Raw genomic sequence first — 26553 nt, 5'->3', positions numbered from 1 at the left:
TTTTCTGACCATTTTGTATTGCTTTTGCTACTTATATATTAAGGAGAAGGAAGAAAATATCTGTGAACAAGTATTTGCCCCCTTCAGGTACTCACTTTTTTGTCACGACAAGCCAAGCAAAATGACCCCTTTGATTGGCAAACTAAAAAGCTTTCGAGGCAACTCAGGCCCCTTCTTTGGGCAAGATTGTAATATTTCTGGTTAGCCAATAAAAGGTGTCCTTTTGCTTAACTTGTCACTATATGCAGGCTTTTGAGGCAGCTCAGGCCTCTTCTTCAGGCAAGATGTGCTACAGAGACTGGTGTTTATATCGACACAAGGACACAGACAGCATTAGAAAACCTTTAAGGTGGGTCACCTTAAATGGAAAAGAATGAATAGCCTTCTGCAGGCTAAGATTCAATTAGCCAGAGAGGAGACCGACATATTAATGAACAGCTTATAACCTTTAGATACTGTGAACAACGGGACACATACGGACAGCGTTTTAAAAATGACAAATAATACACACAGTGATCAGCTGCAGCATTAACACCACCGAACTAAAATTGTATGCCCCCCCATGGCATGGACTCCACACGACCTCTAAAGGTGTCCTGTGCACCAACACATTAGCAGCGGACCCTGTAAGTCCTGCAAGTTGCGAGGTGATGCCAGTACGTCCCACAGACGCTCGATCGGATTGAGATGTGGGGGATTTGGAAGGCAAGTCAAGACTCTGAACTCTTCGTCGTGTTCCTCAAACCATTCCCTGAACAGTTTTTTGGCAGTGTGGCAGGGTACATTATCCTGCTGAAAGAGGCCATTGCCATACTGTGGGCATGAAGGGGCATACGTGTTCTGCAACAGCCTTCGGTTAGGTGTGGTGCAAGTTAAAATAACGTTCACGTGAATGTCAGGCATCAAGGATTGCCCAGCACATCACACTGCCTCCATTGGCTTGCCTTCTTCCCATAATGCATCCTGAGGTCATCTCTTTCACAGGTAAATGCCGACTGCGCACCTGCCTGGCTGTCCAGATGATCTAAAAGAAAATTCATTAGTCAAGGCCACCTTCTCCCATTGCTCCATTATCTATTTCTGACACTCATGTGCCCATTGTAGGCGCTTTGGGTCATGGAAAGGGGTCAGCATGAGAACTCTGACCAGTCTGTGATCACTGTGTGTCCTGAGACCTTTTCTTTCCTGGGCAGGCTGAAGTTTTACAGTCATTTGTGTTCCAGTAGCTCCTCTGTGGGATCAGAGCAGACAGGCTGGCCTTCACGCCTCACATTCATCAATGGGCTTTGGGCATCCATGACCATGTGGCCAGTTCACCAGCTGTCCTTGTAGGTACTAACCTCTGCACCAGACCTGCCATTTTGGAGATGTTCTGGCCCAGTTGTCTGATCTTCACAGTGTGGCCCTTGTCAGAGTCACTCAGATCCTTGCGCTTGCCCAACATGTCCTCTACAAGAACTGACTGTTCACTTGCTGCCTAATGTATCCCACCCCTGGACAAAGTGCCATTGATCCTGCCTGTCCTGTCACATCATGTCATCTTCATGATTTCACACTGTCTTATGTAATGTGTGATTTAAGGACCAAACCACCAAAGTGTAACCCCCTTGGTTGCCAGTTTCAGTTCCACCTACTACTTTGCCGTGTGACTCTGAGCAGTGGCCTTGGAAAGACTAAAGGAGTTGAACCTTTTCAGTTTAAAAAAGCAGAGGGGACCTGATGGAAGTGTTTAGCATTATGAAGGGAATTAGTCCGGTGGATCCATGTTGGTACTTCAACAGGAAACCTGGGCACTTTAACTGGATTCTACAGAAAATGAGGGTGTTGAGACGGGTATGTGGAGTACCAAAGCTTGACAACATCAGGAATGAGAGAATCCGTGGTTAAATTTGAGGAAATCGCAAAGAAAATTCAGGAAAGAAAAAGGTCAAGTGTTACGAGCATGACATGTGGGGGAGAGAGAACAATGAATATGGAGGAGAAGAAGACAACCAAAGAGAAAGTGGATGGGACTGCGTGACGGGGAACTTAAGGGACAAAGGGGGTATCGGGCAAGGCAGACGAAAGTGGAGGAGGCTGTCTATTATAGTGACACAGCGTGAGAGTGAGGAAAGTTTAGGAGGAACACAGGTGGAAACTTGTTAAGGGAGATGAGCATTTCTTCCCTCCGAGAACTACAGACAAGTGGGATGAACTACAAAGGAGTGTGGAAGAAACTGGGACTTGAAAACTTAATATTTGGAGAAATCGAGAGGATCGGATTGGTGAGCTTTGTTGGGCTGAGTGGCCCGAGTTTTTCTAATGCTCTACCAGGCAGCCAACTAAGTGGGCAGGTGGCCATTTCCTGATCTGGTCAGTCGACGGGTAATATGTATGCCAGTAGGGTATCGTGTGACAATCTATGGGGTACTGTGTACTCCATTTGATTGCCCAGTTCATCATCTGTGTTGGTCCTCCCGCCGTTAGTGTCCATGTTAGGCTTTACAGCAGTTGGTCCTCCGACTTCCATCAAGTCTCAGTGAGGCTTCCCAAGTGGAGGTCTTCTGTCAGACTTGACCCCCTCTGTGTTTTCTTTTCTTTTCTTTTTTTTTCCCAGATGGCTGCAATCCGTACACCTTGAAGTTGTGCTTTTCAACGTCTTCTCATCTATAAGAGAGGAGGAGAGAGGGTCCATGTTTGGAGTTTTGCAAGTGAAGCTGCTGTTGCTTTTTCTTGCCTTCACGCTCCTGTATGGTCTGCCTGCAGAGGAGGAAGAGAAGAAGTGCAAAACACTGAAAACCATAACCCGTTAGAGAAAACAAGAAGTGATCAAACATGCCACCCCCAACACACACACACACAAACCCCCCCACCACCACCACCGCCCAGGGCACAACCAGCACGGAGCATGTGAATGAAACGCTGCCACGGTCAGTGTATACAAGTGACCTTGTACGTTCCATGTCTTTGTGTGCACAAGTAGAACATTCCTCCAGGTGTGAGCTTCAGCAGGGACCGTCCTGGGAATGCTGTGGCCAGTGAATGTGTGAGTGAATGCCTGACCCGGAGACCATGGGGGATGCGCGGCCTGTTGTCTCATGTCATTAGTTTTATTTTGAGCAGGTACTTCTGGACTGGATGATGTATTTATGTTCTTTTAACCAATTTATGTTTCATTTTGTTGTGCCGTGTCCTCTCTGTGTTTTGGGTGGGTTGTGTTTAGCATGTTTTCCCCTGTATGAGAAATTCACTTTTAGCATGCGAGTCATTAAAAACCTTGGATACCTTGAGTTCTCCGCACTGGCGTGTTTTTGTCTAAAAGTCCTCCAGAGATGAAGGGAGAAAGGTGGCTGTGGACCGGCGTACCCTACGCCAACTCTTGGGAGTTGGATGGGTGACAGCGCGACCGGGTGGACGGATTTGGGTGAAGGAGTCCTACGCGCACGGCCAGTGCTTCCATTTGAGCCTTTCAAAATTGGTAGGTTAACTGTGGAAGTGCGAGAATCGGATGGAGTGGCGGGATAGACGGGTGCCATTTTGTCTCGACTTGGACTTTGCTGGTAGATGCCACCTGTATGACATAACGACAGAAAAAGATTTGGGGTCCAACCCAGCACCATGTTTACTTGGTTTGCAAATGAAGTTTAAACAACTTTAGACACGAGTTTAAAATGGAACTCGCCAAGATGGAGGAGCTTCTGGTTTTCAGCCTTGCGGACAGGAAGAGGCGGGTCCAGGTGGATGGACACCAGAAGCGATGTCAGTGATGTCATAGCTGTCAATCATCCAGTCAGCAGAGGGATAGAGAGAGAGAGACACACAGAGAGAGGGGCATTAAAACACAGCGCCAGCCCCTGGTATGGCGGTATAATTACAGTCACTAGAGCCCTTCAGCTGTCCTCAATGCATGTGACACACCATAGGCCCATTCAGCCTGCTGTTGTAGTCAAGATGCCACTCGGCCCTCCTTGGCCATTGTACGCCTCTCTCTTTCTTCTCCTTGCCGAATATGTGGCCTACTTTTTTGTGTGTGTGTGTGGTCTGAAGACAACATGAGACAGTTGGTCGCACACGGGTGGGAGGAGTGTGACTTAACAACAAAGATGGCGAGACGACATGCGCAAGTGTGCCCAGCAGCGGACTGGTACTCCTGCTTTCCATCTCATTCTTCCAGGAACTTGGGCACTGCCTTCAGGTAAGCAGCAGGTTTAGAAAAGGTTTCCAGGTATGTTTGGATAGTAAGTTCCAAATTATTCAAATAATAAGTAAAAGTTGTAATGGGGGAATCAGAAGAAATATTTCTTGAAGTTTGCCAAACTGAAAATTATAGCAGGAAAGGCAAAGTCATTTGGGTTTGTTCTTACAGAGCGTTCAGAGTTGTGACAGATTTGCCTAAAAGTGTGCGGGGACACCGAGTGGCCAGTTTATTAGGTACACCGCCACTCACATTCTCCATCCCAGCACGTCACGTGAAAGCGGTGTGTGCTACAAGTCAGGCAGACCAGAGTTTCCAGAATCCGTGCGTATTCATGGGAGTGTTGGGATGGGCATAACGAAACACGGGACCCCACAACAGGCGTGTTGGCTCTGGTGATCACAGAAATGGCCGTCAGCCACGGGCTTTTGACACGCAGGCGTCATGTTAAGAGGGGTTTGGACTACTAGGATGGATTGAAGGCGGCTCACTGAGGGTAATAAATGACGGAAAGAAGTGCAGCCAAGAACGTGCTCAAGATGAAAATCAGAGAAACGCACTGCTGTCTTTTGTCTAAAGCTGAGAGCAAACCAAAATCAGAGTCGGTGCTGCTGTTACATCATGGCAGCTTTAATTTGAAACCTGAAACACTTGGAAAGTTGGTTAGTAAAGCCTGCTGCTCGACTTGGACTGTTGTACTAACGAAGGAAAAGGCGGCGAGATTACATTTATATGGCGCTTTCTCACCACTCAGAGAGTGGGAAGCCAGTTTAGCTGCGGACAATATGTGGTAAAATCCACCTGGATGATGCGATGGAAGCCATTTTGTGCCATTGCCCTCACCATGCGTTAGTTACTAGAGGTGGTGAACATGCCAGTCGTTTATTGCACACACATAACACAAAGTGCGTGCGTGTGTGTATATATATGTATAAAAATAACTAAATAAATAAATATAATATGGAAGCAAAGGTCTGTGATACGGTTTGCATATTTGCAGCTGGAGATCCACAAAGGGAGAAGATGAATCGGGTATCATAAAGTAGTTTTTATTCCTGAGCTTTCAGTCCCTGCCGGGGTCCTTCATCAGAGGATAATGCTTAGGCTTACAAGAAGCAAAGGCAATATATAGAAAAATGAGGTTGGAGGGTATTGGTTGTAAAGTTTTATTTGTTATGAACGTGTTCTTCTTAAGTTGGCTTATGCTGGATTTATGTCCAAATGTCTGTTGATGCCGTTCTCATTTGATAGCCAAGACTTGGCCAGCTCTCTGGTACTTTTAGTACTGGCCTTAAACCTTACTTGTAGATTGTCCCAGTTAAATGTACGTCCTGTTGATTTAGTATGCGTGTAGATCAGTGAGCGCGAGTCCGTCCTTCTGACGGCGTTGAGATGTTTCTGTATACGCGTTGCGATTCTTTTTGTTTGTCCAACGTACACCGCTGAGCACGAACTGCATGGAATACTATAGACGGCGTTTTGTGTTTCCATTCCTTTGTGTCTCTAACTGCAAATAAATAAATAAATAAATATACACATATATATATAATTTTTTTTTTTTTAAATTAATTTACCCCCCGCCCCAGTGTTCGTGTGAATCCAGCCTAAGAGACCTTGGAAAGAAATGAGGTGAAAAGTCACAGGGACTTGGTGAAGGCGGAAGGAGTTGAAAACCGGCAGACTCAATTTTGTGCCGTGCTATCTACTCTGGTGGACTTGAACAAACTAAGACCCCATCTATCAGTGCTGCCCACGTCGGTCATCTTGCCACTCACAGTGGGGTATGGCCCGCCACTTATATTTACAGTGAAGGGGAGGACATGCGCTGGAGTGGACTCGAGTGCCAATCTGGCTTGTGCTGACCCTGTGCTAAATTTAACTCCCTCTGCCTCCCACAGCTGGCACATTCCATGCCTTCCATGTGTCTCCTTGGCACAGGATTAAGGGAGCCGCTGCTCAGATGAGAGAAGCCTGCATGCCGACGGCGGCCACTGACTCGTGGTGACCTTTCACTGTGCTAAGAAGGTGAAGTTTCAGTGCAAATTGTGTGAACGTTTGTAGACCTGGGAGTCGCGGTGCTTCCCATTGCTGCCTCGCAGCTCTGTGGGTTTGCATCCTGGCCTGGTTGGCATTGATGTGGACGCTCGTCCTTTGCCTGTGTGGATTTTGACATGTCAAACTTGGGCGTGTTAGGATAATTGGTAGGCTGGCGTAAGCTTGCGCGTTGAGAGGCCACGGTGACATCTTGGACGTTTTTTTTTTTTATTTTTATTTTTTTTAGAAGGCCTTCATTACGGATACGCTTGCCTGTGTGACATCAGAATGAATTGTCTGACGTACCCTACATGCAGAAGTCATAGGCTTGCTGGAACATCACCGGCCACGTCAAATTACGTGGCGGCATTAGACAGTCTTGAGTTCTCCTTTTCCTGACCCCCCATGACATGCTGTCTGACAGAGGCGTTTACTGGCACAGCTGCACTCTGTGGTGGCACGTAAAACACGAGACCTCACCCTGACCAGCTCCTCTTCTGTTTGTGTGGTCCACAGCTCCCACGTTCCTTTTGTCCGGGCGAGTCGCTGGGTTCATCAGACTCTGTGACTGCTGGTCACCATGGTGTGCTGCCAGCTACATCCGACTTGTGTAGCGTTGTGTAAATGAAGGCTGAGTCGGAAAATCCCTGGAAAAGTCGTCTGATGAAACTTAGCCTTAAGGTGGGTAGCCATTCTACTCTGATCAAGATGTTCCTGCCGTCTGAGGAGTTAACATCCGCCTATTCTGGCTAACTGGTGCGAGAGCACGTGGCCAGTGGCAGAGGCCCTATGGCACATGACCTACATGTGGGACTCTCGAAGGCTGATGCACCCGTCTATCCCATCGCTCCACTGGTTGGATTCCCTCACCAGTATTGGGATGACCATGCAGCTCCAATTGAGGAAGTATTCATTACTTTGGTGTGTTGGGGGAACCTACACTGGCATATCTTGGGGTCTGTGCTACTGGAGAGGCCAATGATGAAGATCTGGCTGGAGCAACCATTGTCTTCGTCGTGTCTGCTGGTGAGCGGATTTTGTTGAAATGTAAACATATCCGGTTTTAGTGTGCCATCCATCTCTAGCCAGTCGGGCACAGTACTGCCAGTTGTTCTTATGCATACCTCAGCTGCTGCCTGCAGTCACAAGGTCTTTGGGAGGAGGAGCCTGCCAAGTGGGTTTAACCAGGCTGTGTTCAATACATAAGGCTGAAGCCCCACCCCTGCCCTGTGATTGGCTGACATTACAGGAGGTCCTGGCTACACAAGCTCTTCACTGTGGTCAGGTCTGCTGTCCTGGGCACCAACACTGCGGCCTCACTGCTGTGGGACAGTGGGCTGCCATCCCAGCCTGCTTGTTCTCCACACTGTGCCCCTGTTGTTAAATTGGTGTTTCCAGGCTGTGCTGGGTGTGAATGTGACCAGCGACTGTCCAATGGGCTGCCTTGACCCCAATGCTACCTGGAGATGCTGTGGTCTCTGAAACTGTTAATCAGACGAAGGGGCACACAATACGGCCGATATACCCAGCCATGCCCCTAATTGACAAAGTTAGTGTGGGTGGATTTATTTATTATAGTCCTTCATCATTTTCTGTGACCAGTTGGGTTGCTGGAAAAGTACAAAAAATAAAACATTTTAAAATAATGCGGTGCCAGCATTTTGAGATTTTTGGGTTCCAGAAGCCAATGCCAGCTCTCCTCTGAACAACCCCCTAGTTTGCTTCAACCTAATTGGAATTTCAGGGGTGATTTTCACTCCCCACACCTGCCCCTTATTATTTTGAGGGGGGGGACTTCATTGGGACCACCAGACTCCCCCCCATTGCTTTGGTGCACTCAGGACTTAAGAGGGAGGCTGTGTGTGTAGCGTGGCGAGTAAATGGGCTGCGCACCCAGCAGGCTGGAGCAAGAAGTCCCAGTTTGGAGTTACCTGCTTCAGGACCGTCATGGGGTGTGAAACTGGGAGTCCCAAACGTACAGGTACCTAAAACACTTCCAAGGTTGGCCACTAGAGGGGAGGAAAAACAGCCGTCAAAATACCCTGACTAGGAACACAAAGGGCCGAGATGAATTTAAAAAAAATAAAAGGTTTATTCTAGCAAAAAAAAAAAAGGCAGTGCAAACCCCAAAGCTCCGAAGAGCACAAAGGAGATGCCTGAAAAGGAAGGGCGATAGACAAAGAGCGGAATCCAAAAATTGTGGTCGAAAAATAATAAATAATGGACCCAATCGGAAATCCAGAGACGAAGTCAAAAACACAGTAAAGCTTAAAAAAAAAAAGCAATCGTCACTGTCACAAAATGAAATCCAGTCATAAAGTTGAAAAACGAAAGCAGTAGGAACTCCTCAGAGCTCTCCACTCCGAAGCGCATTCAATGAACTGTGGGAGGCCTGCCCATAAATAGGATGGAGGGCTGAGCTTGGTGGTGATTGGCAGGGGCCCCGCCCCTCGGGGGACCACCCACAAAACACAACTTCACAAAGGTCATTCCTCTTTGCCAACCCAAACATACAACAATATAAATAAAAATTAATACAATTAAATGGCATAAATTTAAAACGAACAAGGGGCACAAAACCAGTCGGGGGGGGCTGGCTGAGCCATTACATCCTGATACTGTGTGTTTAGAGTTGGAATGTAGCGCAGCATCAGTGTGTTTACTAGTGCAGGGGTCGCCAAGTCTGGTCCTGGAGGACCACCGTGGCTGCAGGTTTTCATTCCAACCCTTTTTTTAATGAGTGCCCTGTTTGTGCTGCTAATTAACTTCTTATGAATTCATTTTAATTGACTTGCTGTTTTTTTAAGATTTGTTCCCCGATATTTCTTCATTGTTCCTCTGAGTTGCTTCATTTCTTTCCTTAAATGGCACCCAAACAGAAAAGAAATGTGAAGTGAGTGAGGGAGCCAACAGAAGACCAACCAAGTCAGGGCCTCAAACTCCAACCAATTTCACTCCAACCAGCTGCTTAATGAGGTGCCGAGTCTTGTCGTTAATTAAATGCATTCTTTCATTTCGTGGCTCGTTGCTGCTCTCGTGGCGCATTATAACTACCTGGACCCTGCAGCTCCACCCATGTAGTAGTGAAACAGGGCAAACTTTAAATATTAATTAAAAAAAAGAATTCTGGCCAAGCAGAAACGTAGTTACAATCCGATGTGAAACGTTGTCACAGTTTGTGATTGTGTTCAGGTCTGACAGGAGAGAGTTCCCGACATGGGGAGAAGAGCACATGGTGGCGACATCTCTGGCAATCCGCAGCTGCTGTAGCTGCACACGACTCTAACGTCGGATTTTTCCAGCGAGACACAGTACCAACGGAGTCCAGGCTTCGTCTCAGGTCACTGGACAGCGTCCATGTCTCACAACCATATAGCAAGACACGAAGCACCAGGACTCTGAAGACTTGGACCATCGTTCTTTTGCAGATATCAGGAGCACCACACACTCCTTCCCAGCGACCTCATGACCCCCATGCTCTCCCAATCCGTCTGCTGACTTCATAGGAAGAGTCACCAGAGACATGAATGTCACTGCTGAGGTAAGTAAACCTCTCAATGACGAGGTCGACACTCTCTCCGCAGACAGACTTACTGCTGATGGCCGTGCCTAAGAGGTCATTAAAGGCCTGGCTCTTTGGTTTTTATCAGGACCCTCGCACGCCAAGACACTCAGACTCCTGACTCAGTCCCTCGAGACCTCCGATCAGAGCCTCCATTGAAGATCACAGCATCGTCGGCCAAGTCAAGATCCGTGAATCTTTCTTCACCAACAGATGACCCACAGTCACTGGACCCCACGACCTTGCCCAACACCCAGTCCATGCCAGCATTGAACAGAGTAGGAGCAGAACACACCGCTGACGAACTGCAGAATCAACTGGGAGAAACACAGAGGTCCTGCCTCCACTCTACACAACACTCACAGTACCAGTGGACAGGCCAGCCATGATATCCTCCAACCTCGAGGGGATCCTGCGAACCCTCAGGATGTCCCACAGGGCAGCTCAATCAACTGAGTCAAACGCTTTACGAAAATCGACAAAGGCTGCAAAGAAACTCTGCCAATATTCACGTTTGCGCTCCATGAGAACCCTCGGTGCCAGGATGCGATCGATGGTAGACTTCTTAGGCGTAAAACCAGACTGCTGCAGTCGCTGGTAGGTGAGCAAGTGATCACAGATCCTATTGAGGACAACCCTGGTAAGGACATTACTCGGCACCAAGAGCAGTGTTATCCCCCTGTAGTTGCTCCAATCCAGGCGATCACCCTTTCCCTTTCCAGGTAGGGATGACCAGTCAGTTGGGATGATGCCAGTCTTCCAAATGGAAGCAAAGATTGCTTGCAATGCCAGGATGACAGTCTGACCACCCGCCTGGAGCAGTTCACCCCTGGATACCACAGACCCCTGCAGCCAAACCCAGCTGGTTCACCACCTGTGCAATATGAGAGAGATTGGGGGATTCAGCCTCAAGAACTGTGCACCCCAAGATATCCAACATCGTAACCCGAGGATCACCCCATTTACCCTCTGCCTACAGGTGGGGACGAGCCTCTCTGATGTCTTCAGGATGTGAGATGTCAGTGACGCTGGGCTGTAGTCAGTAGGTGGGGAGTCACCTGCCTTCTTTGGAACAGGAATAATGCAGGATGTCCATAAAGAAATAAGCAACAAAAACTCCATTTTGTGAATTGTGATTGTATTTAAACTCGCGTTGCGTCTTGTTGTTATTCCGTTCGTAAGAATTCTTTGTGAATGCATTCACACCAAGTCAGTTTGTTTTCTCTGGCGTGTCCTGACTCACAAGTACAAGAAAACCCCTGAGTATACGATGATCTACCCTTCAACTCATCCTGATGTTTAGTTGTGGGAGATGCCAAGTTTTGGGGCCTGAGCCCCCTGAATTTTTGGCCGTCCTGCCCCAAAGACTTCTCATTATTAGTCAATTTTTGGAACCATATTCGGTGCAGGACACCTTTACGATGAAGAGTAAACCGATAGGTGTCTTCAGCAAAAACGATCAGAAGAAATTGCAATTGACTCCAGGGGTCCCCCCAACCCCAAGTGGGAATACCAGGGTTTTTACAAAACTTTGAAAAGATAAGGATATTGGTAATACGAGCACGTGGGAGTGTCATTTTTTTGTACTGTTATGAAGTTGCTGATCATGAATATGATCATATTTTTTTACTCTTCATCGGTGGTCCTAGCCCTCTAAGAGCCGCACCCAGATAGTTCAAAATGGCAAAGCTATGCATGTGGGGTATCGTTTTAGAATATTTCAAGGTCAGTGATTATGAATATGATGTTATTTTTGACCCTTCATTAGTGATCTGTCCCCCCTATGGACTTCTGTCAGTGGGTGACAAATTGAAACCTTTAAATTGGAGCAGGCATTTTAATATTTCATGTATCTGACGCAATTCTAATTGTTTATTGTGCCCTTCTACCTCACGAAGTAAATCATTAATTATATTTATAATGCACACCACATACTCGGTTTACGTTACTTGATATTTTCCTTTTTTTCCGTCAGTCCGTTTCTTTCTTTGACAGGTGCGATCCAATTTCTAAACACGAGGATTCAGTTAAGGAGATACGGATTAGTATTCCATATGAAATCACATGACGATAAGCCCTTTTTTCATCCACATCCATGCTGATAATTATTTCGCTGGAAGGATGGATGAGATTTACTAGAAAACGCCTCCTTGTGTCCGCACCTTATGACTGCGTGTCTTCTGTCAGCGGGACTCGTCAGCGTTACAAGACGGAATGCGGTGTATCATAAGCAGTCACGTGAGCAGGAAGCGCTGCTGTTGCGGGTCAGGTGGAGTCACGTGCCCCATGCTCTCCGCTCATTCGTCACTCGGAGCCGAAGAGTCCTTATTTACGCGCGACACGTGCGACCCCGTTTAAACACGTGGTCAACGCGGCGGAGGAAGGGCACTGGGACCCGGGAGAATCCTCGTGACGAGATCGCTCGATAAAGGCGGCGCTCCGGGGTTTGACAATTTTAAAACAGAACAAGATGGCGGAGGAGAGCGGGTTGAGGGGTCGGAAGAATTCCAAGCGGAATTGTGAAAACAACGCATATCACCCAGGTAGGAGACCGCGGATGTTAAAGACGACGGCGAGGACGGACTCCCGGCTTGGCTTAGCTGATGGAGAGGTGTGCGGTTACCCCGCTGGCGTTGTGCGTTTTCGCGCTCCCCCTTTCCCCCCATTTACCCTCTGCCGTCTCCTGATACAGGAGTCTTGCTGCGGCTGCTGGCGTGGGACCGTTGTGCTTCACCTGGCCGGGGGTTGACAAGCGACGGTGTCGAGGCGGGTGGCAGCCGGTAGAAGGAGAGCAGAGGAGAAGCCTTCGTGTCACGGCTAGCCGTGTTTGTGTCTGTGCACGCGCGTGCGCGCTATTTCCTTGGCGCGCGGTTCGGTCGAGCTCGGTTCGCGCTCTCCAGTGTGACTCGGAGATCCGTTCGTGACTTCTCCGAGTCGTCGTGCCGAGTGTCGGGTCCGGAACACCGGGAGTGCAGAGAAACTGCCGCTCTCCTTCACACTAGTAGAGGCGGGTCGCCACGCTTGTCAACGGGGATGGCCCGTGTCCGCCTCCTTCTCGTAGCCGGACTGCGATGCCTTCTCGTCCCGTTATTTCATTTCCTTTTTCCTCTTCTTGTTTTAACTGTAGTGTGTTTGGCTGGAAGTGAAATCTAATTTCGCGGTGTCCAGTCTCGTAATCGAGGCCGAGGCACCGGTCCGGTCCGACCCGGCCAGTCATGTCTGACAGCAGCTTCTGTGGAAAGCCGTTTTCTGTAATTGTAAATGTCCAAAATTGGATGATGTCCAGTCGTGGGGTCGGTTATGCAGAGCAGCGCAGACTTCCAGGACTTGACAGTTTGAAAAATCTGGACAGACAGGAAAAAGGAGCTTGGCGGAATCTTGTAAAGGTATTCGAGAATGTTGGCTCACTTGCTAACGGATTGCTGTATATGGCACTTGCGATTTGTAATCGCGGAGGTTCAAAAGTGCACGCCAGTTGGGCAGGTCATCGCTGGGTGGTCTTCTGGAAGCAGGGCCGCGTGGTAGAAGTAACAAACTCTCCGTGGCATGGAGCCTTGCGATTAATTTGGCGTGTTTGAGGAATCCAGCGGTTTAGGGGGGAGACCTTGGAAAAGCCCATTCCATTTTACAAAGTGTTGGGTGAAACATTTTTTAACTTGACTAAGCCTTGTGTTCGGTGCTACTCTATCAGATCTTTCACTGGGGCTTTGGGCAGCCTAGAAGCCAACCTCAACAGGATGCCAGTCCTTTTGAAATGAATGAATATTGGATTTAGGGGCACACCATGACCGATATAATGCCCTAAAATAAGGAGAGGTCCCTTAATAGTCCAAATTGTAGATGAGAAGTGTTTCAAAATCTTGTAGCTTTTGGTAAAGTTTTAATGTGAATACCCCTTTCAGAGTAGGTATTATATAGTACAGTACAGTATATGGATTGTGTAACGGCGTAGTGAGATGTGAAATTTATTCATCTTCAGTTTCCAGTTTGTCCCGAAACTCATCAGCCTCACTTACAGCGGCGTGAATATTCATTGACAGAAGTTTAAATCCTGCATATTGTGGCTTTATTGACCTTCTGGACTTTATTTGCGATATGTACGGTAATTAAGGGCTGTTTTGCCTGACCTGCTTATATTTTAAAAAATGTCTAGTAGTTTGTAAGCCCTTGTGTTCAAGTCATAATTTTGAAAGCCTTTGTGCTCAAAAAGTAGTGTTGGTTGTATTTTTAGTCAAAGCATTTTCTGATGTGGAGGTTGGACGTTTGTGTGCCTGTAGTGTGTAATATTAACACATTTTGGTAAGTGTTTGGTTTGGTACGTTGTGGTGGTTTTTGATTAATAGTAATGTTTGTAAGAATGTAAGACATTTGACAAATGAGAATATGCCATTTGGTTCATTTGTTGCTTGTGGGGGTGCTTTTTGTTGGTTAGAACATCTCTAAACTGTTTCAATATTTCATCCAGATCCTCTTTAAAGGTTGTTGGGTTTTCCTGCTTCAACTCCATGTCTCAGTAATTTTGTTCCAGATTCCTACTTTTCTTTGCATAAAGAGTTACTTCATGGCTTCAGTCCTAAATGCTCTCTTGACTTTCAGGGCCTCATTTGTTTCTGGCCATTTTAGAAAATGTCGTCGTTTTTTGTAAGCGGTATATCTGGTATGGCAGTGAGAAGCCCGAGGCTATCTTGTCCAGAAACGCAGACATAATTGTAGTATATGCTGTATGTCCAAGCCTGTTTGGTCCTGACTAGTGATGTGTGGACCCCTCTGAATTCGCTTCATCTTGAGTTCGGCAGAAATGTCTGACAATTTAATGAAAATGCACTGAAGTAAATACGGAAGGAGAACATAAAGCAACATTGAATGCGTTAATGGTGCAGTGTTAAGTGTCCCCATGGGCTGGGGAAGCGTCTGCCAACTATGCTGGACTGATCATTGAGCACTTTGAGCTACGTTTTTTGTATGAATATGTGCTACATAAATAAATGTTGATTGATTGATCATTGAGGCCAAAAATGTGACCTGGCCTCTGAGGCAGCACCGTTAACCACTGTGCCTCGCTGGGATAAAATTACGCTGAGTCGGCGATACTCGGAGTCCTTTATCTCGCTCTGTGTCACCTGAGCTCCTGTCACCACGACTGACACATCCTCGGAGTCTGTGATTCAGGGAATCCGTGTTCTGTATCTGGGGAGCTGTCACTACCCAATCTGTGTTACATAGCATGGAGTGCAATGTGCTTAATGTAGTAGTAAAGGCATAACGGACGATGCTTTGTGTGTCGGCACAATGTATTCATAATATTTGTATTCTAGCCGTCTAATTTACACTGCAAAGTGATTTCATTTTTAAATTCATGCAGGAGCAAATCTGACTGCACTTCTGAAAGGGTAGTGACCTCGTGCATGGGTGTTGTATGACCTTAATTATTCATGCATGTGCAAATTAGATTGGCCAGTGTGGTAAAGTGTTAGGTGGGGTATACTTGGATTACACATGCAGACGTAAATCGGGCATGTCGCACAGATCAGGTTGTGACCTCTTCTTCCAGCATGGCTTCTACAGCTCTTGGGGTGGGGGGCGGTGAGTTGGCCATATCTGGCCTCGTGGTGAATTTTCCATATCTGGCCTCGTGGTGAATTTTCAGGCAAACCTAGCAAATTCGTGGTGAAAAATGCTTTGAGTTTTGCTAAGTAACACTTGTCGTCATTGCCTCATCTTGTGCTGGGCTTGAACTTTTTGAGGGGAGCGGTTAGAGTTGTAGTTTTCTGGCTGCAGGGACCCCCCTTCACACCTCGACTTGGAGTTTGCACAGTCACACCATACTTGTGCAAGTCCTCTGATGGTGCTCAGGTTTCTTCCTCGTATCTTTTAAGATGCCTTTTTGTTATGGATGTGCTGCCCATCCAGGATTCCTGGATCTGTTCCCTCATTCCCCAGGCAAGTTTGAAAGATGAATTCTGTGCTCATGTAAGTAGCAGCCGCACCACATGCACTTCTGAACAGGTGATCCGCTTGATGCTAGCGTTGTTTGGGCCATGCCTGTACTTGAATGGGAGGCCATTTTGGAGTAGCACCATTGCAGTGACAGGGAGATTGTGCTGTAAAGTTGGGCCGTCTCTTGGATGTGATGTGAAACTGAGGTCATCAGTCCCTGGGCATCTTTTGAAAAGACTAAGGGCTTTCACAAAATCCTGCTAAGTTGCCCTCTTCAGACTGGTCATTATGGCCCCCTGATCATCCCCTGTCCTTTATTGGCTTACTGTTTCTTGTACCCCTACGACATCAAATAGCTAATGTGTGGTGAGCATATTGGTGCCAAGTGAATGCCATGCATGGGTGATGGTTGATGTATGTGGCTGCCCATTCTCTACCTAATGCCCTTTGAGTTGTGAGGACCGCACTATAGAAACATAATGAAAGACATCTTCTCAATTTAATGTTTTGTTGTGGGCTGCTGATTGCTGTTCTCTTTATGTTCAGTTTGTTTTATTTGTGTGGACTTTAACATATCAAATTCTATTTGACTGTTCTGAAATGTGCTGTACGAGTTCTGAGTGCACCTTGGTGTTCTTTACACACACACACAATTACAATACCAGCTGCTGTAAATTTGATCTAAATATTAAACCAGATGCTCATGGAATGATAAACACCAAAAATAGAGTAATTGTAAAGGTGCTAAATCCTTTACCTCTCCAAGTGGTGATGCGATTTTACTTTTTATGTTATTTTTAATAGTTGTGGCCAGATGGCAGCAGAATTTGGTTTCTTTCCTCCAAGAAGTCACAGCCTGAGGAAGGTTAAACCTCTGGAGGCCTGCAGTTTTCAGCAGTTTAAAATATGAAGTTTTGTTAACTGGAGGTCCAATGGCTTCAGCCAGGGTTGCTGCACTGGGATTGGTGAGTCGCTGTGATGTGTGGAGGAAGAGTACAGGATGGTTATGATTAACCTGTAGAATGCACTAGAGAGTCCTCACTTGTAGTACTGGGGAAAGGGAGTGGACTGATTATACTTCACGTTCAGAACACTTACGCTCACGCGTCATAGCTGCCACGCATTCCCAGCATACTTTTGACACCTCCTCTGAACACGTCGTTGGAAATTTGCAGGTACTGCAACTCGCACATGTTAAAGTTTGGGTAGTATGTGTGTTCAGGTTTTGGTTCGGAATGCCAGCATCATTGTGACGACAAGCCGCATCGCAGCTCCAAAAGGCTCAAAGTACGTGCTTCAAAGTTTGATGAATGGTTTGATGTGGCGAAGCAAATCCTCAAACTTAAATACTGACCTGTGAAGGTCGTCTTGGTGCTTTTCATCCATTTCTCACATTGGCAATACAGGCATCTCATGTTGCCCATGGTAATGACGTGATACATTTAAAGGTCTGTGTTGCTGTCTTTTTTCCCCTCCTTTTTATTTTTCTTCCCTTAACTCGTAAAACCCAACATTGTTTTCTCACACTGCCATCTGGTGGAATCTTCCAGATTTACACAAAGCACACACACATAGGGTGGTCCAGATCTAATTATGCAATTTTCATTACGCTATAACTTTATTACATAGAAAATCACCCGAAAAATCCGGGACCATCGAAGTGTGCAAACTGACGACATGAAGAATCGTCTTTGCCCCGAACTGGAATCGTCCCTGCATAAATGAAAATCATCCAGATGATCTGGACCACCCTGTATAGTCTGTACACCGCTTGATTAGCAGCAGAGTCCTCAAGCACACATCCACAAGCATCGGGTAGCGTCAAGTATCTCCTCTGCCTAAGAATTGTGTACCGGGGTGAGGTTTGAAGTTGCCAAACCTTTTCAGCGGAAGCAAAAGATTAATAGGGGCCCTCCATGAAGGGAATTAGTACAGTTGATCCCATCTGCTACTTTAAAAATCTTAAAGAACTTGGGGACTTGTTAGACACTTGTGTAAAATCCCCTCACACCCCAAGTGTTAGTTTACCTTCACACTTTGAACTTTGAACACATGGAATGAGTAAGTGACCAAATAGTGGGGGGCCTTTGGACTTGATGTTATTTTGGAGAATTGAGGACCTTGGGATTAGTGAGCCTAGTTCTAACATGCGTAGCATACATGACCAACGCTGCTGTCCTAAGCAAACTTTTAAACATTTTTTTTAGTGTGCATTCGTTTATTGACCTCTCCGGTGATGACGCATTCCATGCTTTTGGTGTTTGAAAACAAAAGGCAGCCATTCCAGTGTTTATTTGAAGGCCAGCACTACTTATGATGCTAAATGACAAAGGAATGTGGTTTTGGCCCGGTGATGATGTGGGCATCACTGCATTTCCATTTTTCTTCATTTTATGGCTTCCTGGAGTTTGTGGGAGAGTTTTGAGTTTCTAGATTCAATTCTTCTCACAGCCTAAAGGTGCATTGAGTTGATTTCCATGTGGGATCTGCCGTTTTGCATGTTTTTTGCCTGTGTCTCAGCATGACTGGCATGCCAGATGAAACTCTAAACTGCTCCGGTGAGGGCATACCAAAGTGTTAAGGGTTTGTTACTGTTGTGTACCTTTTTTAGTTAGTGGGACATTATCTTTTTATAAAAGCTCAAGAAATTATAAGAAACGGCCCCCAAACACACAAGAATTATAAAATAAAAAAGAAAACTTGACTTGATTAAAGAGAGCAGTCCCAGCAGGGCACCAGAGAGATGTATTGCCGTAGGTATGAAGGGCCCAGTGGAGTTTCTCGACACGCCTCTACTGAATAATCTATTGGCTAAAATCTTCCATGCTGGTTTGTCGGAGTGAGGATGTGCTGCATTGTTGTTAATGGTGGTCGGTATTCTTTTTGTTCTCTTCTCCACAACCAAGTCCAGCAGGTCCAGAGAGCATCCCATTAATTATCTCGTCAATTTGAAGGACCTCTTGTGAAGTGACCTTGCAGCGTAGATAATTGCACTGACCACCCCACAGTCTCCGTTCATGAAAAGGCTGTCGTTACTCACATTGAAGGAACATGGCCTATCAAGAAAGGAGTCTGCTCTGCCCCTCTACCATTCCTCTGCAGTAAGAAACCAGACCAGACTGTCACCGATGTGTAACGCCTACCTCTGGTCACTCTTCCCATAGTCCACATAAGAGTTTGGTGTGGGGAACGTTAACCAGTTACTTGATTATTGGTGATGGTGATAATTATTTCTGCAATCAGAAACGCGGTTCTCTTCCTGCCTCCTGTACGGTCTCCTTACTCCCCATGTTGATACACACCAGTAAGTCATGTCACTTGCAGAAATCGTCAGTACAGGTTCTGAAATTAAATGATGAGAGCGCCCTTGTGTTCCAAAAACCAGATTCTGTAAATGTAGCCCCCCTTGTGCACTGGGAAAAAAAAATCTTTCTTTCTTTTATTCTGAAAGCCTTGTATGTGAAGATTTTGGGACCTGAGGAGGCCAAAACAAAATGGTCATTCATCTGTTCTGAAAAGATGTTTATTAAACTGGTAAAAGATTTACAGGAAGAAATGAAATTCCTTGCCTCTTGGGCACTGAAGTCTGGACTGTGGGGGGACTCATTTAGAAAGACCCCGAAGTGAGGCGTCTCTGCCGTTAATGACGCTGAACGTTTGGAGCCGTCTTTTCTGGAACCTCTCTGCAGTGTGAGTGTGGCCACGTCATGGGTTGGGGTGGTGGTTTAATTATTAACTGACCAATAATCCCATGGGGGGGGGGGAAAACGCATGTCCTGAGTAAATTCTTGAATCTTATTTCTAGATAAATTAATCCTTGTTGACATGTCATTTTCTGACCTGCTTAATACAGACCAGGGTCATGGGGAGGCTGGCGCCTATCCCAGCAAGCACCGGGTACAAGGCAGTGCCGAAGTTAGTTCAGGAGAGTGCTGTACATTTGAAAACTTGAAACCTTTATTGCAAAAACTTGCATCTGTCTGTCAGCATGAAACCACTCGGGTTCCTCTGTGGGCCAATTTTGTTGAAATGTCACACACTTGGTCCTCGAGTAAATTTTTTGAGACAGTTCAGTTTTCAATGAGACATATTGAACAGATCACATTGCTTTAGAATTTCAAAATCTGCCATTGGAAAGCATTTTCGAATTTGTGAGATTGTCCGTCTTAAAACTGAAGCATTCTGTGTGAATTATTTTACTGTTTCTACTTTAGCTTGACGGTGGTTACACCATTTTTGTGTAGTTTTGTACATTTTTCTTTTTCCTAAACTTCTGGTAGCTGCTACTGATGGCAAACAGATCCCCAATACAAGGTAATGAAACATCAGCAGATTGTGGGTATGGGTATGAAGTGGCTGCTGGTGTGTGTGTGTGCAGGATGGCATATCCTCCATCACCAAGTAGGAGTGGCCGCACACTGGCAAGTCTGTACTTCAGTGCAGTGATTCTGCTTTACAAAAAGCCTTCCCAGTGCAAACAGGAGAGTGCGTCAGTACCTCAGTTTGTGACTTCAGAAGTCTGGTCGCCCTGTAATTTACCATTGGGGTGCCACATTCACCTGATATCTGCAATGGTGTCTCATTGTTCTGAAGTTCGCCTTTTTCTTGTGGTGTTCCCTAATGTTTTTCATAACTGATTTGCTTTGCAAGTCCCATTTTTATGGACGTTGCCACAGCCAGGCCTGCTCAAGTCACGAAGGAATTCATTACAAAAGGCTTTTTTTGTGTGTCACTGTGAGAATATGTGAGCGTGCTGGTCTTTATGGATTAGTGTCCTGTCCAGGCCTGTTTTGTCCTTTTCCCAGTCCTGTCCTAATACTGTTTGGCCCCTGTAGCCATGAAACTGTCCAACTGAACTTGCTCCCTCCAGGGCTTCTGTGCCTGCACAGCCCTCAAAGGCCCCAGAATGCTCTGCTGTATGTTAATTTACTAACTTATTAAGATTTCGGGGAAGGGTGAACATGGTGCTTTTGAACCACCTGATTTAACCTTAACCTCCATACCACCATCCTGCCCTTTTCTGCTGTGTCCATCATAAGGTTGGCACCACTAACTGTGTCTTCACATGTTCTGCTTCTCCTTGCATGGGTGACCCCCCGGTGATGAAATTAATTGGTTTGATTCCTCCTTTGCACTGGTAGGTTGGCTTCAGCTTCTTCTGACCCTGACTTAGCATTCACCCCTCTTTATATTGTCTAAGGACAGGGAACATTTTGAATGAACTGGCAACAAGTGTGTTAAGGTCCCCGCTGGCTTGTTTGCCCTCTGGTGTGCTTTTTTGGATCATAATCTTTAAACAAGAGCGAGATTCTTCTTAAATGTTTGTGCTGGCATTTTGCATAATTAGAATTTGTACTTTGTACCTCAAGGGTGACACGTGGAAGCCATCACAGTCAGCCAGATTTCACTTTAACTCTTTGTCTCCTTTTTTCCTATCGGTGATGAAGAGCAGATGGGTGTCTGTAAGCGAGTCTTAAGCATGCTGTTGGTTAACAGCAGCTCGCTTTTTGTATTGTCTTGTTTTCCCAAATGTTTGTAAGACACATTTACAAATTTCAAAACCAGCAAAGCACAAGTTGACAAACTACTTTTAGGTAATGTCCTTATTTTCTTTATGCACAGACTCCTGTTACTTTTCTCATGACACTTCTAAAAGCAGTACTCTAAAATGCCAGGCTTTATTTAAAAATAGTTGGAGTAAGTGGTAGTTACCCAGTTTAGACATTTGTTAAGGAATTCCATAGCCCACCCACCAACCAACATCTTTCACCCCCGATGATGATGATGATTGTTCTTGTACCCTGCCTTTTGACATTTGTGAATATGTAAACACCAGGGTTCCAGGCTGTGTACTTAGTCTGCCACTCTGAAAAGATAAAGCTTTATCGTCCTTGGTGTTCACGCAGGGCCCTCTGCTGCCTGATAAGTCGGCACTAAATTGAAACTCTCTTTAGAGCTCTGTGATCTGCCTTTCACATTAAACACAGAGTTCACACTCTTAGTTTAAGGACTTGCATGGCACGGTGGACATTTTCTTTAAAGGTAGAGGTCATGCCCGTAGATTAGTTGTGTTGTCATTGGTATGAGTGAATGTCAGGGGTTGGTTCTGAAGGGTCTGCATTTTATTGTCTGGGCGCTCGCTCGCTTGTAGAAAAGCTCTTTATTTTTAAACTGGGATGGTCCCGTTGTGCCAGTTTAGTTTAATAAGTTGGTTGTGAGTATCGGGCTGTGTGCCATCAGTAAAAGGCGCATTTCCATTTTATTTAATTCTCAAATTAGGCATTGATAACGTTTATCTTGTCATTAGTGCTTTAACATTTTTGATCACATGGTTTTTATACATGTAAGTCGTCCCACCGAGTGCTTAACAACGCTAAGGTCGAAGTTTATTTACCTCCACAGTGACATTCATGGATCTGGTGACTCTTCCTTTGATGTCCGTATATTGTTTGGGAGAGCATGGGGGGTGGGGGATGGGGTCATGAGGATGTAGGAAAGGAGTGTGGCGCTCCTGAGATCTCCTCAAAAGGATGAAGGTCCAAGTCTTGAGAGTCCTGGTGGTCCCTGTTTGGGAGACATGGACGCTATCAAGTGACCTGAGATGAAGACTGGACTCCTTCATGTGGGTCTCTTTGGAGAATCCTTGGGTCCCGCTGGTTTAACTTTGTGTTGCTCATGGAGTCCTGAATGAGGCACGTGACCTGCAGTGTGAGGGAGCGTCCGTTACGGCACTACGGCCATGTGGCACGATTCCCTGAGGATGATCTGGCTTGCAGGACTTATTTTTGAGGACCCAAGTTGGCTGGATGAGGCCAAGGGGATGCCTACATAACACCTGGCTGTGGCAGATTGAAGGTCCTTTCCGGAGGGTGGGACTGGACTGCATGTTTGCCTGGGGGGGGTTGCCAACCAGGATCTCGAGATGTTTCAACGTGTGGTGGGTGTGGCAATGCCCAGTACCAGTGCAGGCTCCCCAACCTGACCTGACCCTGCTTGATTTTACTGTATAATTTCTGGTATTTTTATAATGTTGGTCGTATAAGTCGAATGCAGAAAACTCGCACTATTGGTCCAAGAGATTCTGATATGCCAACGCCCACCTGAGCGAGTAACCACAGTGCACTCTGCCTTTTTGTTTTTTCCCCATCCTCCTATGTGTTGTGCCTACGTGACCACACGGTAATACCCAAACTATTCTGAAGTGACGTCTGCACTGATTTGTGTTTTTTGTATCTCGCACCCTCATACCCCTTTATCGTAAGAGCATGATGGAGCGTTCGATCAGAAGAAAATACGAAGCTTTAAATTAAACATCATTGAAGTAGCTAAAGAAATTGGTAACTGCTGCAACAAAATTTGATGTGTCTGAGAAACTGATGTGAGATTGGAGGAGGCAAGAAGATGTATTTCTGAATGGGCAAATAAGTCGGTCTGATTTTAGGATCGATTTTCCGGGTTTCAAGGCCCAACTTATACACAAGTATATATGGTATAAAAAATTATTATTAGCAGTGTTACAAAAGGAAGTTAAAAGTAAAGAACAAGTTATGATTGTCAACTGTTGTAAATATCCTGCTTAATTACAAATTGTGGTCAGGTGGCCTGGGAGGACAGTTGGTGGGTGCTGGAAAAAATTAAACCTGTGGAGTTCCAAAGCCAAAAGGGCATTCGACATTCCAAGAATGTGTCGCCATTAACGGGACACTCTTGTGTTCTAACATTAGAGCAGTTGTGACAAGAACAGGCCATTTGGCTCAACCATGAAATTTCCCAAAATAGCATCCAGTCGGGATTTGAAGGTCCCTCCAGGCCTCCTGTCCGCCGCCGCACCACTTGGTCACGTAATTCTCTGTGACTGTGGCTCTTTCTAACATTTCTGTCAAGTACCTTTAAGTTTCTACCCGTGTCCCCTTGTTTCATGAATAGTTTTAAGTAACGGATGGGGTCCACAGTAGTAATTCCTTTCATAATTTTAAACACTTTGGTCACACACTAATTAACCTTTTGTTTGTTTGCTTAAATTGAAAAGTTCTAACGCCTTCAGTCTCGCCTCACATCTCTTGGGCTTGAAAGCCTCCTGGTTTTTATATTTAGTGCTGCTGCCGTCATTTTTATAATATGGGGCCTAGTGATTTGATGTGTTTTTATTTATTTTTTTTAATTTCAGAGAGGAAATTGTCTCTTCATGTGAACTTTGGTAGTGCAAGCGCAGGGTCAGCCTTTGTACAGCACCCCTAGAGTAATTTTCAGGTTAAGAGTCTTGCTCAAAAGCCCAGCAGAGTAGGATTCCTTCTGGCAGTAACTGACAAATTAGTCAGAAAATAAAGTTCACATATTCAAATATAAAAAATTAATCTGTTTGAATATTCCAAAGTGGTGGCACTGCTGCCTCGCCGTAAGGACATCATGGGTTCACATCCTGGGTCCTCTCTGTGTGGAAGGGCTTTGAGTAGTTAGGTAAAATATCATTCTTTAAACTTATACAGCACTTTAACGTTCTGGGCTTCACATGCACATTTTTTAAATAAATATTCTTTACTATTATGGTAACGTCTACAGTGGTGGCCATGGCAAGAACTAACGCCAAGCACAAAAAAAAAATCCTAGGGTTACACTGACAACTGTTACTTAAATAATAAGAGCCATCAAAATCTCTGGCAGCTGCCCCTTCTAAATGAGAAGCAACTCCACTGCCGTCATTTTCAAACAAGTGCTGAAGGCTGGGTGGCTGAGTTGTGTGTAGGCCCGGTCTCTCGGCCCACCCTGTGAAGGTGCCTTGTGGTCTCTCAGGATGTGCTTTCCCCCAGAGCTCCACCCCAACTCTGCTTACCATTACTCCCAGCAGTCCTTGCAGCAGCAAAATGTGTCACAATGGGTTTGTAGTGCAGGACACCCGCCAAGTGCTACGAGCAGGACTTGCGCGGCATTGTCTGTTTGACTTATGTTAGGTAGATTGCCCAGAGGGGACTGGGCGGTCTCTTGGTCTGGAACCCCTGCAGATTTTATTTTTTTCTCCAGCCTTTGGAGTTTTTTTTTTTTTTTCTGTCCACCCTGGCCATCGGACCTTACTCTTATTCTATGTTAATTAATGTTGACTTATGTTTATTTTTTATTGTGTCTTCTATTTTTCTATTCATTTTATAAAGCACTTTGAGCTACATTTTTTTTGTATGAATATGTGCTATATAAATGTTGATTGATTGATTGTTGTAAGCACTTCGTTATTTGCAGATGCACCACAAGTTAAGTCAAAATGTAATAAAAATAATGTTGTAAAGCATGGTGCCAGCGTGTTTTGATTCATTAGGATCCAAGTTCCTTTTTGTGACTTGCTATCCTGACAAGAACCTGGAGGAATATGGGTCAGTTGGTAAGACCACGACAGCGGGATAACGGCGAGCAGAGTGAAAGAGCAGGCAAGTCTGTGGCGGACTTGCTTTGGAGGTGAAGCCCAGGGGGCAGAAAGCACATTCTATGGGTTGGGGACAGGGTGCTGCTTGTATCATGGCACACAGAGCTGGCACCTGTGGACTCCACCCAGAATATTCTGGTCATATTGGTAGCCCTTGGTCTGCACAGTCCATTTAACTTTTTGTCCCCCTTTTAATTTTACAGATGCAACAAAACTGCAAAGGTGGCCTGAATATGTTTAATTACACCACATTGTGTTTAGACACCGTGCAAGACCAAGAGCTGCAAAAGACGGAGACTGACTGTGGGGCACAACGTGTTGGCTAACACTGGTGAAGCTAATTAAGGTGGTGATTGTTGAAGCAGTTTAACAAAAAAGTTAAATCAGAATTTTGACCGTTCTTTTTCCATAAAACGTTCGGGAATCTCTGCCTTAAGATAGAATTTAGATGTAAAATGATGATTTTAGAGCAGCGGAGAAACATTTAGAAAAACTGCTTTGAGTATACTTGTGGGTCAAAGGTACAGAGGAGTGGTCCCCCACGTGAGGGGCTGGCTGAAAGTTTAATGAAGATCAGCTAAACGATTGAAATTGCAAAAAGATTAACTGTGAAAGTGCAAATGGAGCAGTAAAATATTGCAGCATTGCATAGCACGTCTAGAATATCTCGATGCCATAACTGGTGCAGGTTAACAACTGTTTTACTGTCGAATGTCCGCTTTTCCTTTATAAAAACTAAATTGTATTTGAATAGCAATATTTGATCTGACAGCCCTAATAGAAAGCAAATCTCTCGCCAGCACTCCAGGTATGGCCTCACTGGTGCCTTTTAAAACTTCAGAGCGTCCTCCCTTGGCTTGTACTTCTGCTGTGTGGACTGCATTGTCACGTTCTGCCAGGTTGATTTGAAACATGAGAAGTACAACTGCATGACCACCCCCAGTCCCCAGTGATGACCCCAGTCAGAATGCCTTTGTGTGAACTGTTGCTTTTAGGTTAGTAACAGGTTAACTGAAGAGCAGCAGATTTCTTTTCTTTTGCTTTCATGTCATTAAAATGACAGATTTTCATTCCAAAAGGGCAAGTCTTCAATAGTTTTAATTTTCCTTTTCCTATAGCTGACCAGTTGATAAAGTAATAAATGGACACACGTACTTTTAACTACTAAAGAAGCTCTCCATGGACGTGGACCGCTCTCACTGCACAGTTACAATGCAGCCTGGCCTGTGCTGGCCCTTCAGTTAACGTTCATTCTATTGTAGGGTGCTCAGGTTTTCTTTCAGAATCAGAAAAACTTTATTAATCCCAAAAGAAATTACTTTATACTTGCTCTTAGTATAACATGTCCCTGGTCTGTTATTAACTTGTAACATAAGTAATCATGTAAATAGTTTTATACTTACATTTATTATACTTTATAAAGTACGGCGTGTT

At 45.5% G+C, this 26553-nt stretch overlaps 2 protein-coding genes across 4 annotated transcripts in view; both read left to right on the top strand.

The window, feature by feature from the left end:
- The window catches only part of LOC120516488 (heterogeneous nuclear ribonucleoprotein L-like), a 109472-nt gene extending 106203 nt beyond the window's left edge, over window positions 1-3269 (top strand). The window contains exon 13 of one of the 2 annotated variants that reach the window (XM_039738188.1): window positions 2600-3269. In XM_039738188.1, coding sequence (XP_039594122.1) covers window positions 2600-2652 — 53 coding nt within the window. In that variant the 3' untranslated portion in view covers window positions 2653-3269. Of the gene's footprint in view, window positions 1-2596 lie in introns of both variants that reach the window. The other variant, XM_039738187.1, reaches the window with a different exon arrangement.
- An 8881-nt stretch (window positions 3270-12150) lies between these two features.
- Window positions 12151-26553, top strand: part of atl2 (atlastin GTPase 2) — a 106138-nt gene continuing 91735 nt past the window's right edge. Inside the window, exon 1 of one of the 2 annotated variants that reach the window (XM_039738841.1) lies at window positions 12151-12313. In XM_039738841.1, coding sequence (XP_039594775.1) covers window positions 12241-12313 — 73 coding nt within the window. In that variant the 5' untranslated portion in view covers window positions 12151-12240. The remainder of the gene's footprint in view (window positions 12314-26553) is intronic. The other variant, XM_039738843.1, reaches the window with a different exon arrangement.

Source organism: Polypterus senegalus, chromosome 16 (genome assembly GCF_016835505.1).
Source record: "Polypterus senegalus isolate Bchr_013 chromosome 16, ASM1683550v1, whole genome shotgun sequence".
Taxonomy (NCBI): Eukaryota; Metazoa; Chordata; class Cladistia; order Polypteriformes; family Polypteridae; genus Polypterus; species Polypterus senegalus.
The sequence above is the reverse complement of the archived record's forward strand: the minus strand, read 5'-3'. Positions and strand labels throughout refer to the sequence as shown.